The sequence below is a fragment of the Stigmatopora nigra genome, chromosome 11 (assembly GCF_051989575.1).
Source record: "Stigmatopora nigra isolate UIUO_SnigA chromosome 11, RoL_Snig_1.1, whole genome shotgun sequence".
Classification (NCBI taxonomy): Eukaryota; Metazoa; Chordata; class Actinopteri; order Syngnathiformes; family Syngnathidae; genus Stigmatopora; species Stigmatopora nigra.
This window is the reverse complement of record NC_135518.1, coordinates 7,057,463-7,072,006: the sequence shown is the minus strand read 5'-3', so window position 1 is coordinate 7,072,006 and position 14,544 is coordinate 7,057,463. Positions and strand designations below refer to the sequence as shown.

General features: G+C 41.5%; 1 protein-coding gene across 3 annotated transcripts in view; it reads right to left on the bottom strand.

The window, feature by feature from the left end:
- sema5ba (sema domain, seven thrombospondin repeats (type 1 and type 1-like), transmembrane domain (TM) and short cytoplasmic domain, (semaphorin) 5Ba) overlaps window positions 1-14,544 on the bottom strand; it is a 66,329-nt gene that overhangs the window by 32,221 nt on the left and 19,564 nt on the right. For all 3 annotated transcript variants that reach the window (XM_077728131.1, XM_077728129.1, XM_077728130.1), the window contains exons 2-4: window positions 13,136-13,360; window positions 10,969-11,068; window positions 10,856-10,901 (exon numbers count right to left, since the gene is read on the bottom strand). In XM_077728131.1, coding sequence (XP_077584257.1) covers window positions 10,856-10,901; window positions 10,969-11,068; window positions 13,136-13,322 — 333 coding nt within the window. In that variant the 5' untranslated portion in view covers window positions 13,323-13,360. The remainder of the gene's footprint in view (window positions 1-10,855; window positions 10,902-10,968; window positions 11,069-13,135; window positions 13,361-14,544) is intronic.

The following is a 14,544-nucleotide window of genomic DNA, read 5'->3' as shown; positions in this document are numbered from 1 at the left end:
TTATCACACCATTAACTATCCCGCATCCTTCAACAAAGTTATCATTGGGTGTGATGTTCCCACAGAGGGTGAAGTGACACGGACGTTATTCAAAGTTGAAAAGTTACCCAAAATTAACAGAAAATGGCAAGGAATTCATTGCCCGCCAAATCCAAGGGATGTGACCAAACATGATGCTCTATTGTAAGAGGATCATATTGAGAAATGCATAAAAATTAATACCAAGTGAACTGAAATTAATAGTAAGTTATTTATGTGATCTAGAAAAACCTCAAAATCAACAAATGTTTGCCCCAAAATGATCAGAAAGTTATCAAAGTCATTAAAAGAACCAAGAAAGTCACTAGGAAGTGACCCAACCTCAACAGGAGTTGACAATGACTCTCTAATATCAACAGGAATTGAAATGAAACTAGAAATTCCCCCAAATCTTAACAAGGAACCAAATATACACAGAAAAAGACCCCAAATTGCCATAAAACCACCAACAAGCAACCTGAAATGCCCCCAAAATCAATAAGAGATACAAAATGACCAAAAAAGCTACTCCAATTCAACAGGATGTAACCCAAAATGACCATGAATATAAACAGTCAAGTATTTCTTCAAAAATGGAATGAAAAACACCCAAAAACAAACTACAGCGTCCAACTGCAAGTGGCAATGACGAGTGGGGACTCACAGTGACCGATAACGTCTGATGTGGATTGTTTGGTAACGTTGGCGTTATCAGCGCGGTTCCATGCGCATGATTAGTGCAGCCTGACACCCAACCGCCATTGTTCCCTCTGCCATTGATTGTGTTTTATGCAAATGCCTGTATATACTGTGTTGTTGTACGCGTGTGGCGGGCGGCTGGTAAAAATGGGAATAATGTGCTGTCAGGTCGGCTTGTTGGCCTGCTTAATGGATGGAAATTAACCCTAACACGCATCCGGGGCTTGGGGCGCATGCAATGAAAATGTGGCGCTGGAAGAAGAAGCAAATAAAAGTGAAATGTGGTGATGGGGGAAGCAGAGTTGCCTTTAATTGTGTGGAATGTGGCACGCCGAGGACAGCGCACGCTCAATTATAAACCTTATTGTGCGGCGGCTAGGAAATCACACTCTTTAATATTCATGTGTGCACACAGGAGTCCATAACAGACAATACAAGCTACAAAGAAAGCGCTGAGCACTACAAGCTGCTCTGCTTACCTTCACACAATTGCTACACCTCAAGACAAAAGTGCCTTATTTTCTTCTTTGTTTCACTTCACGATGGCACAAGCAGAAATACAACACTGGTTCATTTCCTATATTATCATATTAATTACTATATACAAATGTAAGAGATGAAGGGGTCCACAGCACATAATTGCAGGATAAAGGATTATGAATAAATGAATTAAATTATAATTACATTTGCAAAGTAATCATCTGACTAACCAAACCACCACATAACCAACAGTACAACTCACGGACAAACTAGCTTGTGAATTTAAAAAAAAACCCACTGATTAATAACTTGAGTTATAAAAATGACTCGCTAATTCACTAACTACATGCCTATGACCAACAAAATGATTGTGACTAAACTGAGTGATGCAAAAACAACTAGTCAAAAAAAACCCACTAACTAAGTAATCTGCTATCCCCCAAAAACAAAAAACAACAATATCATACCAATCAAGCACTTGGACAAATATCTTCCACAGTAACCAACTAGTTACCACACTAAATTAAATAAAGAATTGCTTTATTGGGTCTCAAAGAAAATTTTACGAATTGAAACAGTGGATTAATTTTCCAACTGAGTTACTAATAACTACCTAATGACAACAAGACTAAGGATCATATGACTGACCTACTAAGTAACCAACCACCCAACTAACCCAGAAACCAGCAAACTTGCTACCTAACCTAATATATGGATTTGCCTCTTCTGGGAATAATTATGGCATAGCTAAAAGAAGAAGATTAGGGTTGTTTTAAAATGTATTTATTTATAATTAAGTAGGAATTTATTGGCTGTCATCTGAAATCAAAGGATCCAGTTAACTGAATTTGACTTCTATTTCCATCAATGACAGTGAAACATGATTAGTCAATGCCATCCTTTGAAAATGATTTGGATATGTGTCTATATTTGTTCTTAGCGGTGAAAGAGTTAAGGGCTCCAACCAACAAAATGAAAAAGAAAACTACATTATACGGTACTATACTATAAATATGTATCCCTAGGTAATAATTTAGGACACTAGCTGTCAGTGTGGACATCCCATCTCCTTAAACTGGACATCTATGGCCGTCAATGTCACTGAAAAAAAATAATCCATGGTCTGAGATTTGGGTTGACGTTGAGAAGGCCAAAACAAACCAAAACGTCTTTAATTGCATCCGAGACAGGTCGCCGTATTTCTTGTGCAGAGCGACCTCCGGGCCGGCTGCTCATTTCCCAGATTGCTTTGCTGATTGCACACATTCAGGCTTTGGCTGGCAGGGAGGCGAGAAAAAAAGGCATCGAGGGCTTTGGATTTGTTCCAGAGCCGAGAGGACGAGCCGGCCGGATAGGAATAGGCACTGTTAGTGTGTGTGTGTTTTGGGGGGGATGGCGAAGGGGGGGCTATTTGCGGCGAAGGTCGACAGGTTAAGCCGACAGGGATCCTTGGAGACAGAGCTGAAAAAATGGCATTGCCCCAAGCAGTGATTCACTGCACAGGCATCCGACCGCTTCTTTGTGTGTGTGTAAAAATGTCCGTGTGTGTACATGTCATGACGTCGTTTTGTTAGGCTGTAAAGAGCAGCCGATTGTTTTGGAAAGAGGGCGGAGCAACCCACCAGATTGACAGTTTCTGAGCGCTCAAATGAAGATATGATGGAAGCACTAATTTCCTTGCCATGACCTATGGCCTCAGCTAAAAGGTATTTTCAAGTTTAGAAATGAATCTGGGAAATTTCGACGCCCGCAGAAAGGTGTACGTTCGATTTCTAAAAACTTGATCAACATTTAAAGCCATTTTAAGTGAATTGTGAGGTACTGAACTCAGTCCAATTTTGGAATCGGCATCCCAAATTTCGTTTTAATTACCACAAAACTGATGGAAGAAAACTGGTTTCCAAACAAGCAAAATACAGTTAAGTCATTCCCTGCTATTGACGGCAATGGGAGTCCAATCCATTTTGACTGTCACCAATCGACTGGGCGGCAGGTTAAGCAAGCGACTAAAAAACAAACAACAAACCAACGAGGGACTGTTACTTTCTGTCATAGCAAGAATCGTTATTGATTTCCACGCCGCTCACTGCGCTAAGGTATGGCGATCGATAGCCTGCAGTAATCTATTACGACTCAGTTCTCTATGAAAAAATCCACAATGTTTTTTTGCCACAACGTCGGAGGAGTCGAGGTACTGCAAATGTCTGTTAAAGAGACTTTCTTTTTGGAAAGCGCCAACCTAAAAGCAGCCGTGGTGTAGGAGGAGACCAAGCGGTGCAAAAAAAGCGTGTCTCTCCGATCCCCTGGCGGGCAGCGGCGCTCCCACCTGAAGACAGGAAGTAGTAGTGCAGAGGTGAGGAGAGGAGCCCAGCGTGAGATGCTTCACTCGGCTGCCTCCCACTCAATGTCTGGCTCCACAGGGGACATTCTCTTCCTCCTCCTCCTCCTCATCCTCTTCTTCCTCCTAAACTGTAGTCTATTGTACAACCTTCAGAGTAGTGATCGACTGATAGTTGCTCGGGCCAATTTTCAAATACGATATTTGGACATTTGACATATATCGATATCTGCCTTTTGGGAAGGAAATCAATTAAAAAAAGGGGATTATTTGGGCTCAAATGCAGCCGTGCTTCTCTTCTTTCTCCTGCCAACTTGCTCCGTCTTTAACATAAACAACCAGCTGCTCGGTAAGTCGAGGGCTTTGACGTTGTTGCGACTGCTAGGGTTCAATTTGCAGTGCCGTTTGTAGGTGATAAACATGCAGCCATTTAGAGAGACAAATTAGCACCAAATTTAACCCCTTAACCTTGTATTGTACATTCAATAACATACGTCGAAAATTGTACGAATCCTGAATACACTTCTTAATAAATTTAGCTAATTTCTTTACATTAAAATAGGAAGTAATTCAAGGCTTGCATTAATAATATTATCATTTTTGTTTTTTTATTTTACAGTTTCTGACACATTTACTGCAAATGAATACCGGGTCCAAAGATCATTTTTCAGCCTCCTCTAACTACTAATAATTGGTTGCGGTCCTGAAAAACCTATATCGGTCGATCCTTACTCCAGACTCTAGACCTCATAGGGTCCGGACCAGTTTATTTTAGGCCTAAAAAAGTTAACTTACTTGCCGCAATTGACGGTGCTAGACGTCCAATCCATTTTGACTGTGAGAACAATGGCTGTCGGCCTCTCCCAGTCCTGATGGATTAGACGTCTAGGGCCATCAAGAGCCGCTAAAATGTTAAATCCGTGCCCAAAAGTACCATTGAGATTGTGCTAGAAGCTAGGAGACATCCGAAAAGTCATTTTTCCATATTACCCAGCGTAATAATGAATATCATTATCACTTGTAGAGCGCAATCTGTCAATATCTAGATCCCGCAGAACAACGTCTCCAGCATAATGAGAAGCTTCCGCCCCATTCTGATCGACATCCGCGCTCACATCGTAATCGCTCGTAAATGACAAGTCAATTTTGCACCCGCCCCAATCCACCCCATCCCACACCGCCACCTCCCAACTTGGCAGGCGCGCCAGCGCCGTCCTCTCAAAGGTCAGGCGGCGACATTTGATTTGACAGGGCAACTGCCACTTTCTCGCTCAAAATGTAAATATCATCAGGCTGAAATCCAAAGATGAAAAAAAAAGTGCCTAACCCGGCTTATCTGCGCATGCATCTAACCGACGTGGATAATTTTGCCGGCAATGTACGGCGCGGCGTTAAACGTGACATTCTTCCGTTTCCTCGGAGGACGTATCAATAATTAAATCTACCGACAAATTGAAGCGCAAGGGTGTGAGTGAAATGAGCCGTCGAGCTGCCAGAGACACTCTGCTTCGAGTTTTTAGGCCTTTTTTTCTCCTTTCTCTCAGGATTTCACAACTGACTGACTGACTGCAGCTGCATGTCCTTGTGCACAAGGATAGAAGCCAACAGGAGGTCCAGGAGGAAAGGCATCAGGGAAATGTTTACCGTATTTTCAGGACTAAAGACGCACTTTCTTTTCATAGTTTGGCAAGGCCTGCAAATAAAACAGTTTTATGAAAAACTATTGTTCATGTATACACGTATACATTAGAGATAGAGATGTATATGTGTATGCATATGTATACGTATACATATGTATATCATTATATGTATATGAATATATGTTTATGTACATATGTGTGTATACGTGTATATGTTCATATGTGTATATATGTGTGAATATGTATGTGTATGTATCTATATGTATATGTATATATGTGTATGTATATATATATATGTAAAAATGCCTCAAACGCAGGATAAAAATATATTTTAACCGTTTATCCTCACAAGGGTTGTAGGGGTGCTAGAGCCTATCAAAGTCAACTATAGACAGTTGGCAGGGGACACCGTCAATTGATTTCCAACCAATCGCAGGGCAGAGACAACCATTTGCACTAACACTCATACCTGTGGATAATTTAGAATGTTTAACCAGCCTACATTGCCTGTTCTGGGGATGTGGGAGGAAACTGGTGTACCAGGAGAAACCCCACGCAGGCACGGATAAAACCACCAAAATTGGCTTAACAACGAACACCAAGACCTTAAAGGAGACATTTCAGGACCTGAAGCAATGCTCTAATGGAAAAATGGAAGGACCTCCACCTCAGGCTCAGAGGGAGTCCTGAGCACAGACCGACACAGCTGAAACAATATCTCGATTTATTTGACCTAAATAGTTTCCAAACGTTCTCAAAGACCTCCTGCTGCTCAGGACCTTGACGTGAGGATCACTTCCTGTTTCCACGATGAGACCGAGGCCAGAGGTTGGGATGAAAGGCAGTGAGACCCGGAGCATTTCCTCACAGTTGTGAGTTTTAAAGTCTTTCATGTAGTTTGACATTGGTAGGTTAACACACAAATGTCCAACTTGAGGAACAGTTGCCAGATCTGGCCAGCCACATCACAAAAAATACTGATACTGTATGTTGTATACTGTATTTATATACATAATTTGCAGAACAGAGAGATCATAAAAGTCAAAAACTCACAACCATGAAATTGGACTAGTTTTTATGCGAGTCTATATGCTTGCAACTTTATTTTCTGGTTTTCGCTATTACATAGTTGAAACGTTGGTTAGCCTTGTTCAAATTGAACATGTCAATGGGCTATTTTTCCCTCGTGAATACATCTCCAAGGTTCGAATAGAGCCTTGGTATCAGCAGATCAACAAATTCTGTTGTTCCAGTTGTCCAAGAGGATTTGACCTTCCTGTTGTTTGGACTAACTAAGGAGAAAAGCAATTACATCTGTTGCAAGCAGATGTACTATTCTAATGTTAATAAGCTAAGTAAAGCAAAGCGTTCTTCATTGAGAGCCAATAAATAATAATGTAAGACTAATAACCCTAACAACTGGGATTCAAAAATATGCAAAACACACATCCCTTGTCTATAATCTATATTTTCCCCTATTTATGGCTCAACTAAAAGACTTTTCTCAAAAGCTGTCATTGGCTCTTATATTTGGATCATTATTAGTTAATCATTGGATGAAATTCCCCCATAACACAGCCCCATCGAGTGGATGTGTAACAACACCTAACCACCGCTACAATTACTACTACTACAGATCTATTGGATGCATAAGACACCTAGAATACTACTACAGCTCCATCTATTGGATGTATAACACAACCCTCGACCACTACTACTAATACTACTATCATTATCACCCTCACTATCACTACCACAACTATCACTACTACCACTACTACCACTAGTACCACCACCACTAATACCACTACAGCTCCATATAGTGGATGTATATAACCCAATCCCCTACTACTATTACTATCACTACTACGACTACAGCTCCATATGGTGCAAATATTTAATCCAATCCCCTACTACTACCACTGAGTTGTCTATTCTTGCGCGCCTTATAAAATATAGTACACAAATTTGGTTAAAGTTTGCATTCAGAGGCCATGTTTATTGACGTGCAACACAAATTCTAGATTGGCCGACAAACAAGCCCAAAAATGTGCCACGTTGCGATTGCACCAGCAGGCTATTTATCTCCCAAGCAAAAACAGACCACCACAAACATGTCACGTTATCAACGATCACCCGATGAGATCCCGGGAGTTTGGACTGTCGACGTACGAGATGATCTGAGCAGCACGTGTGACGGGGAAAAACAAGATGAGACCCAGATACGGACCAGGCAGCGCGTAGACATACCGGCTCCCTTTTTTCTTGGTCTTGTTATTATCCGAGCTAGGATTATCTGCCGGACCCTCACGCTCCAGACGACACAAACAAACAAAGCAGATTGGAGATTAACGACTTCTAAAGCAAAACGCACGCAGGTTGATGAAATGGAAATAGTCACAGAAGCAATAAGATTTGATCATGCCTGGACCAGATGCCAGTCTATACTTTAGACTTTTACACATTCAATGTCCAACGGCTGCAGTTGACGGCGACTTGCATTTTTTTGTTCACCAAAATTATGTTTGGGACCAAATATGTATGATAAACACTTTCAAAGGGGAGCTTTTTTGGGCAAACTACTTTTCATTGACAAACATTTATGAGGCTGCAAAGCAACTTTTTGGTATCAACTGCTGTTTGGTATAAAAAAAATACACATTTCTGCTATTACAGTTTGATCAATCAATTGTTATCGTTCTGAACAATCCATCCAACATTTTGCACTGCAATATGAATACAACCTTTATTGAACTACTACTGCATGTTTGTGGATGGACACTCGTATTTATGGCCAAATATTTCAGTGGAAAATACAATATTTTATTGCTTTATTGCTATTTGCTGTTGCTGAACAGAAATTAGAACTAGGCTTTTGTGAATATTCTTTGGCATTCACTCAACAAAAATTGATTATTTGTGACAAAATGAACAGAAAGATGCAATAAAATGACCCCAAAATTAACGTGACCTGGAACCGAACCCAGAAAATCCCCAGAAAGAACTCTGAAATGAAGGTGAGTTTATTCATCAGTATGAAAGAATTGGCATGCAATTTCTCTAGAATTTACATTCTCTATTTAGAAGTGATGTTTCCTTAAAACACTCACATAAAAACAACTTCAATTCACATCATTCTTTGTCTGTCATTTATAGCAATAGACATCCAATCCATTTGGGCCTCTCCCTTTTTCATTGGATCTGAGACATCTCCATTTCTTTCTATGCAAACATTCCAATTTGACTAAATAAAATCTGTTTATGACATTTATGTTTACGACTGCTCCTTTGCCATTAAGGATCGAATCAACAGTGTCAAAATATCCAATGTGATGAATAGACGTTGTTATGATGACGCTATTTTTATCATGATTGTTATGACTTCCCATTAAGATCCGAACACGGGCATTTATGCAAAGACGCAATAAATGAGAAACGCATAAACGCTCATTTTCCTCTTTTGCTACTGTCATCCACTTAAACCCCCCCTTCATCCTTCCCACACAGATATATGCCGTATACCTCCCACTACCTTCCTCCTGCTGTTCTACAGCGGTGAGGAAGATGAGCAGGGAGGATTTGCGAGTAGGTAGCCTCGTCAGTGGGCGCAGGCGGGACGGTGTGCGAGTGGGCGGCAATCAGGCACCAGACCGACGACTAAAAGCGGCGCCGGGCCGCATCCCACGCAGCAACATGGAGAGGACTTACATTAAAAAGAAAAAAAAAAAACAACCCTGGGGACGTCTGAGTGGGAGCCGAGTGGTGCATCACAGACCGATATTACTGAAATTACCATTTAGAATATTCATAATAGCTGTAATGGAGAAAAAGGACTTCCAAATTAAAGTATTTGATCGTAGTAAATCATTTGTTTAAGAGTTATCCCTTACATGGTACTTGTTTAAGTCAATGGCTGCTATTAGACGTCCAATCCACTTTAACTGGGAAGGGCCAATGACCAAAAGTGGATTGTACATGTTGAAAGGCATACTTTTTTTTTCCTATTATGCACGAGTGTTCTTATTACATTCATAGAGAAAGAAACAACTTTGGAATCAAAGTCCACTGTCCCTGACAGGGTTAAAATTTTAAGAGCTCCAAAATGGCTTACATTTGGCACAAAAAGGTTGAGATAGTTCTCTGTAGCGATGTACTTTTATTTTTAACAGCACATTCACAAACGCCAGTGCGTGCTGCCCTTCATTCACAGCGTGTGCTTGAGTGAGCGTTTAATTTCTCACAGTGATTGGCTTTTCAGTCAGCGTCTTCACTTGCCTGCTTGCTAATTCTGTGAACCGACAGGTGAACTCCCAGGGGCCTCGCCTCAATGCCCCCCTCCCCGAAGCGGGCCCCGCCTCTCGCGCCATCCATTTTGCCACCCCTCCTCATCAACAACAGCAAAATAACCTGTGACCCACCACATCCGGATGGGGAGGGCTTCTGGTTCCGTGTGGGAGACGGATTGTTCCAGAACGTCTGAACGAATGCGTTGGCCGTGACATTTGCACGTAGGTGGACCACAACACTAGCGCGCACACACAAACAGATGCCCACGGGCACAAAGAATCAGTCGCAAGTCCATACAAAAGTGTATTTAAATATTCAAACATGCAGATGCACAAAAGGTACAAATACGCATGCTCAGACACAAGGACAGACAAAACACTCCCCCCACACATAAACAAAAAACAGCTTCCGCAAAGCAACAAATTGGCCAGAAAGTCTCATCTCATCTTTTGAACAGCTTTATCGTCACTAGGGTTGCAGGGGGTGCTGAAGCCTATCTCAGCTGGCTTTGGGCCAAAGGCGGGGGAGACTCTGAATTGGTGGTCAGCCAATCGCAGGGCAAAAGGAGACAAACAACCATTCATGCTCACATGTGTAGATGCTGTCAGCCCCTTATTAAATCAGCAAGTAACTGCTACTTTAAAAATAAAGGTCAAAGTGGAACCACAAACATGCAGCTTCAATACAATACCCTTCAGAGTAAAGGTCCAGGAGGAACTAATTAACAAACATCCTGTGATTTGTTAATTGTCACAATAAAAAGCCTTTTGGGACACTTTAACAATAACAACAACAACAAAAATCACGAGCAAAACTTCCAGCTCAAACTTGCTGTTCTTTGACAACAACAAAAAAAATGTCACAATCAATGTCAATCATCTAGATGCCCCCCACATCCCAATAAATGGCAAACAACTGCACAACATAGTCAAATCATATGACCTCTCTAAGCCAGTGAGAAAGAAGATGGTCTTACTTGCGGGTGGAAAAATAACAAGGGATAAAAGGACTGGAAATAAAACCACAATGGATGAAAATATGCTCTCCAAATATCCACTGTGACACGGATAATCACAAAAGGAGGACGAAAGCAAAACATCATGATATGCTTTTAGTACTAAGACCCTGTAAGTTGTGAAGGCTGTGAAATAGGAAAAACTGTGGATTATGTTAGATTTCACTGTGAGAAGTAGGCAGTAGAAAAGGAGTGTTTGTGAGTATTACTATAATGGTACACTGGTAAGAGAGTCTGAAAAGCACTTAGGCAATACTAAGTTGTTGTATCGATTGTAAAGATGGAGGCAAGGTTGCTACATACACTCGTACTCTAGGTGGTGGTATGCACCTAATCGTTACTTGCAATCCACCGTTAATTGAAAGAAGATGACCCTACCTGGATCAAGGACATGTTGCTGAGGTCCAACCTGAACAAGAAGTTCCTGCAAAAGAGGAGCACGTGTAAGATTTAGGAAAGCATGTGCATGCTTGCAGAAGTTTGCGTCTTACCTGGCGCCAACGATGAGTTCGTTCCTAGCCAGGTCAAGGGTCAACTGAGAGAAATCTCGTACACCGGTCCACATGAATGTGGACATCCATGGACTAAGCACTGAGGGGAAGGTGAAGTATTAGAAGGATATTTTAGCATATTTGGTCTTCATGTACTCAAAGTATTATCAGGAAATTATCATATACTAGTCGGGGCGGGTGTGAAGTGGTTTGACAATTATCACAGCGTAGCACTAGACTTCATGTCGTGTTTTAATAGAGTTTGAATACAAAGTGAGTGATGCAAGGGACTATTTAAGCTCTAATTAAGAAAGCCCGCCCCTTTCTGTTCCTCTTAAAGCAACAGTAAACATCCGTCTGGTGAGAATTCCTACAGTGAGAAACGACAGACATTTATCCTCCTGCTTACAAGCCTTTTTATTTGCGCCGCCTGTTCAAGCCCCTCGTAAGCGGCCCACAGCTGGGACTGTAAAGCCACCCAGTCTCCTCGCATTAACACCGAACCCACTACCCCGCCCCTCCACAATGTTGATTTTCAGGGATGGGTGTTCGGATTTTATGTGGCGTAGACGCTAAATTAAATAACCATTTAAAATGTTTTGAGTCTAAAAATTAGATTTGGTCTTCAAAAAGTATTTTTTTCCAAACTTGAGTCTTGAAAAAAAGGGTGTCGTCTTATAGTCGGGGTCATCTTATATTCGGGCCAATACGGTATATAGTTTTGATCCATGCAGATTGTCATCAGATCCTGCTATTGTGTTTCTAAGCGACACTATCAAACTATTCAGGATGCAAGGCGACTCTGTCAACAGCATCAAAAATCCAAATGTTTGTCCGTAGCCACACACGCTCCTCGTTTAGTCTCGGCATGCTAATGTAGAGCGTCGCAATGAAATTCAGGATTTATGGGAATGATTTGCTCCCTAACTGTCTGGCCTCAAAGACTGTTGCGATGGTTAAAAAGAGGCCTTCTCGGTCAGAAATGAAGGAAAATAGCGACAGGAAAAGTTGCCTTTGAAGGAAACGTGGCATCAGCCACGTTAGTGTCGATCGCTGTCGATAAGGGACTTATTAAGAAGTATCAACGGTTCAATCTTCCAAAGCCGGCTTCTCCAGGCTCACCTTTCCCACTTGTAGGCAATAAATCCCGTCGCGGGCGCTCAAGTCAGATGATTGATGGGCCGCGAGCGCTCGGCTCAGGCGGCGGCTCCAATTAGGCCTGCCTCGGTAATCAAGACTGAAGACGGAAGAAGGCCGCGGTGCGATGTGTTATTGTTGTTTATCCTGCTCGGTTATTACCCGAGCGCTCGGATCACAAACTGATGCAAAACGTCGGGGATGGAGCGGGGCGCAAATTAGATTTGTAGAGCCGAGAGATGGGGATTTTGCAAGAATAGAAAAAGAAAGGAGAAGAAATATCTGGGATTGTTTCTGTACTCAAGGGATTTCTCCGCCGGGAATTGAAGTGCGATGACATGCTGTTATTCATCGAATTATTTTGCTATTCATTTCTCCAAAAGGTGGAATTAAAGCAAGTGCGACCTTCTTTTGTTTCAATCTGGAGTGGAACATTGTCTTCATTTTGAAGAATACTATCGCATGCAAAAGGAGCAAAGCTTATCGGATCAACTAATGAAACCTGGCGGCTAAAAAAAATTAACTAAAACGGGTACTCTGAGAAAAAAAATCCCCTAGTTCACTTGAATCGTTCTCATAGTTGAGTTTTATGGCAAAAGCGAAGTCACAACACAACAGCCAAAAACAACAGAACAATTTGTGCGTGTTTGCTCACATTCCAATTCGCAGCTGCTTTGGTTCTAGTCACACTGCCAAATCGTCATCTGACCAATCGCAAGGCACCAGGACACAAACAACCAATCCCACTGTCACTTAAATCTCGGGACAATTTAAAGTGTCCAACCAGTCTACCATGCATATATCTGGAGGAAACCGAAGAACCCGTAAAAAACCCACGCGATCCTGGAAAGACCATTCATAATCCACACAGGAAGGTCGAAACCCTCCGGGAACGGAACCCTCAAACACAGGTCTGTAAGGCAGATGTGCTAACTACTCAATCATTGTGCCACCAAATGGAATTCTTAACTTAGGAAAATAAATAAAAAGCAATTGTTGACACTTGATGAAAAATGGCTGCCTGACCGACCTTGTGTGGAAACTTTGGGGTGCTCCGTCTTGGAGCACTCGGGCGGAGCCAGCGGCTGGAAAAGCGACGCCATCGGGAACGCCCACGCGGCGTCGGGATGAGTCGTCACCGATGGCGTCGTAGCCAGCGCCGGGTCGATGAGGAGGAGGAGCCTCAGCAGGAGGAGGCCGGCCATGGACGTTGTCATGGTGACGACCGCTCCTTCAACCGCCAAGTGGGGCGCAGCTGTCCAAAAAAGACAATCATAATATTTATGAAGATCTCAGTCATCTTTTTATGGATTTATGAAAAAGCAACCTGAAAATTTCCCACCAATCAACAGCTGTTGACCCCAAAAAACGCTCGAAAAATTCCCAAAACAAGTGAAAGTTCCCCAATGACCTTGAAATGCCTCAAATCAAGAGGAAGTGACTTGTGGGAGTTTATCGAGCAACAAAGCAATCGTTCCTCCCTCTAATTCCCCAGAAATTGCAATTACTGATTGTTTGAGCTGTCGTAAAAGGGAAAAAAATGTCTTTTGTCAAGAGAGCATGTTTTTTTCCCCTCTTCGTTAATTGGTCGAAAAACTCTTTGTTAAAGCTGACACAAAATGGTGAAATAAGAATCTATTCTTTCAGTTTTGATGATATTTTGTGGCTCAAAGTGCCTTGCAGTAAGTTGGCTACGAAAGAAGAAATTATTCAACCCATCCAAAAGATATGATATGAATAGAAAGTATCAAAAATAAATAAAACAATGTTAAATGAAAGTTGCCGCAAAGCAGATATGTTAATTGTTGAAGAACCATGTCTGCCCATAGTTAGCTGGGATGAGCTCCAGCACCCCCATGACCATCATGAGGATAAGCAGGGCAGGAATGAAGGGAAAAAAGTGGCAGGAATAATAATAATGACATTATTGTATAAATTAAGCAAGTAAAAGCTCCCAAAAGGAAATTTAATTACAATGCCAAGGTACTTAAATAGCAACACCCTGCTCAAGTCTAAGAAAAGATGATTTCCTTAGATAACAGTAATAATAAGCTTATAATAATTAAAAGCTTTTGAGAGTAAATCTTGAATATTAATCAAACCAATAGGCTAATTAGCGCTAGAGGAGAAAGCTTAATTCCTGGAATCCAGAATAAAATAAATACATTTAAAAAAAACGCAAAAGGAATACCAAGGAGTATCAAAATACAAAAAAATAAAAATTTATATATCAATATCTAAATTTACAAAGAAAAAACTATTTGCTATCTTAAATGGTCTGAATAAAAAACGGATTTGTGAACAATTGGGGAAAAACCTGGCAACAAGCCCTCAAAAGTCAAATAATAACACTCCTGAGCTAAATATAAGTTCCGACAATCAAATAGAGACGGTTGCTGGAGTGATGAGGACACATGCGGTGTGATCGAGCAGAAAGAT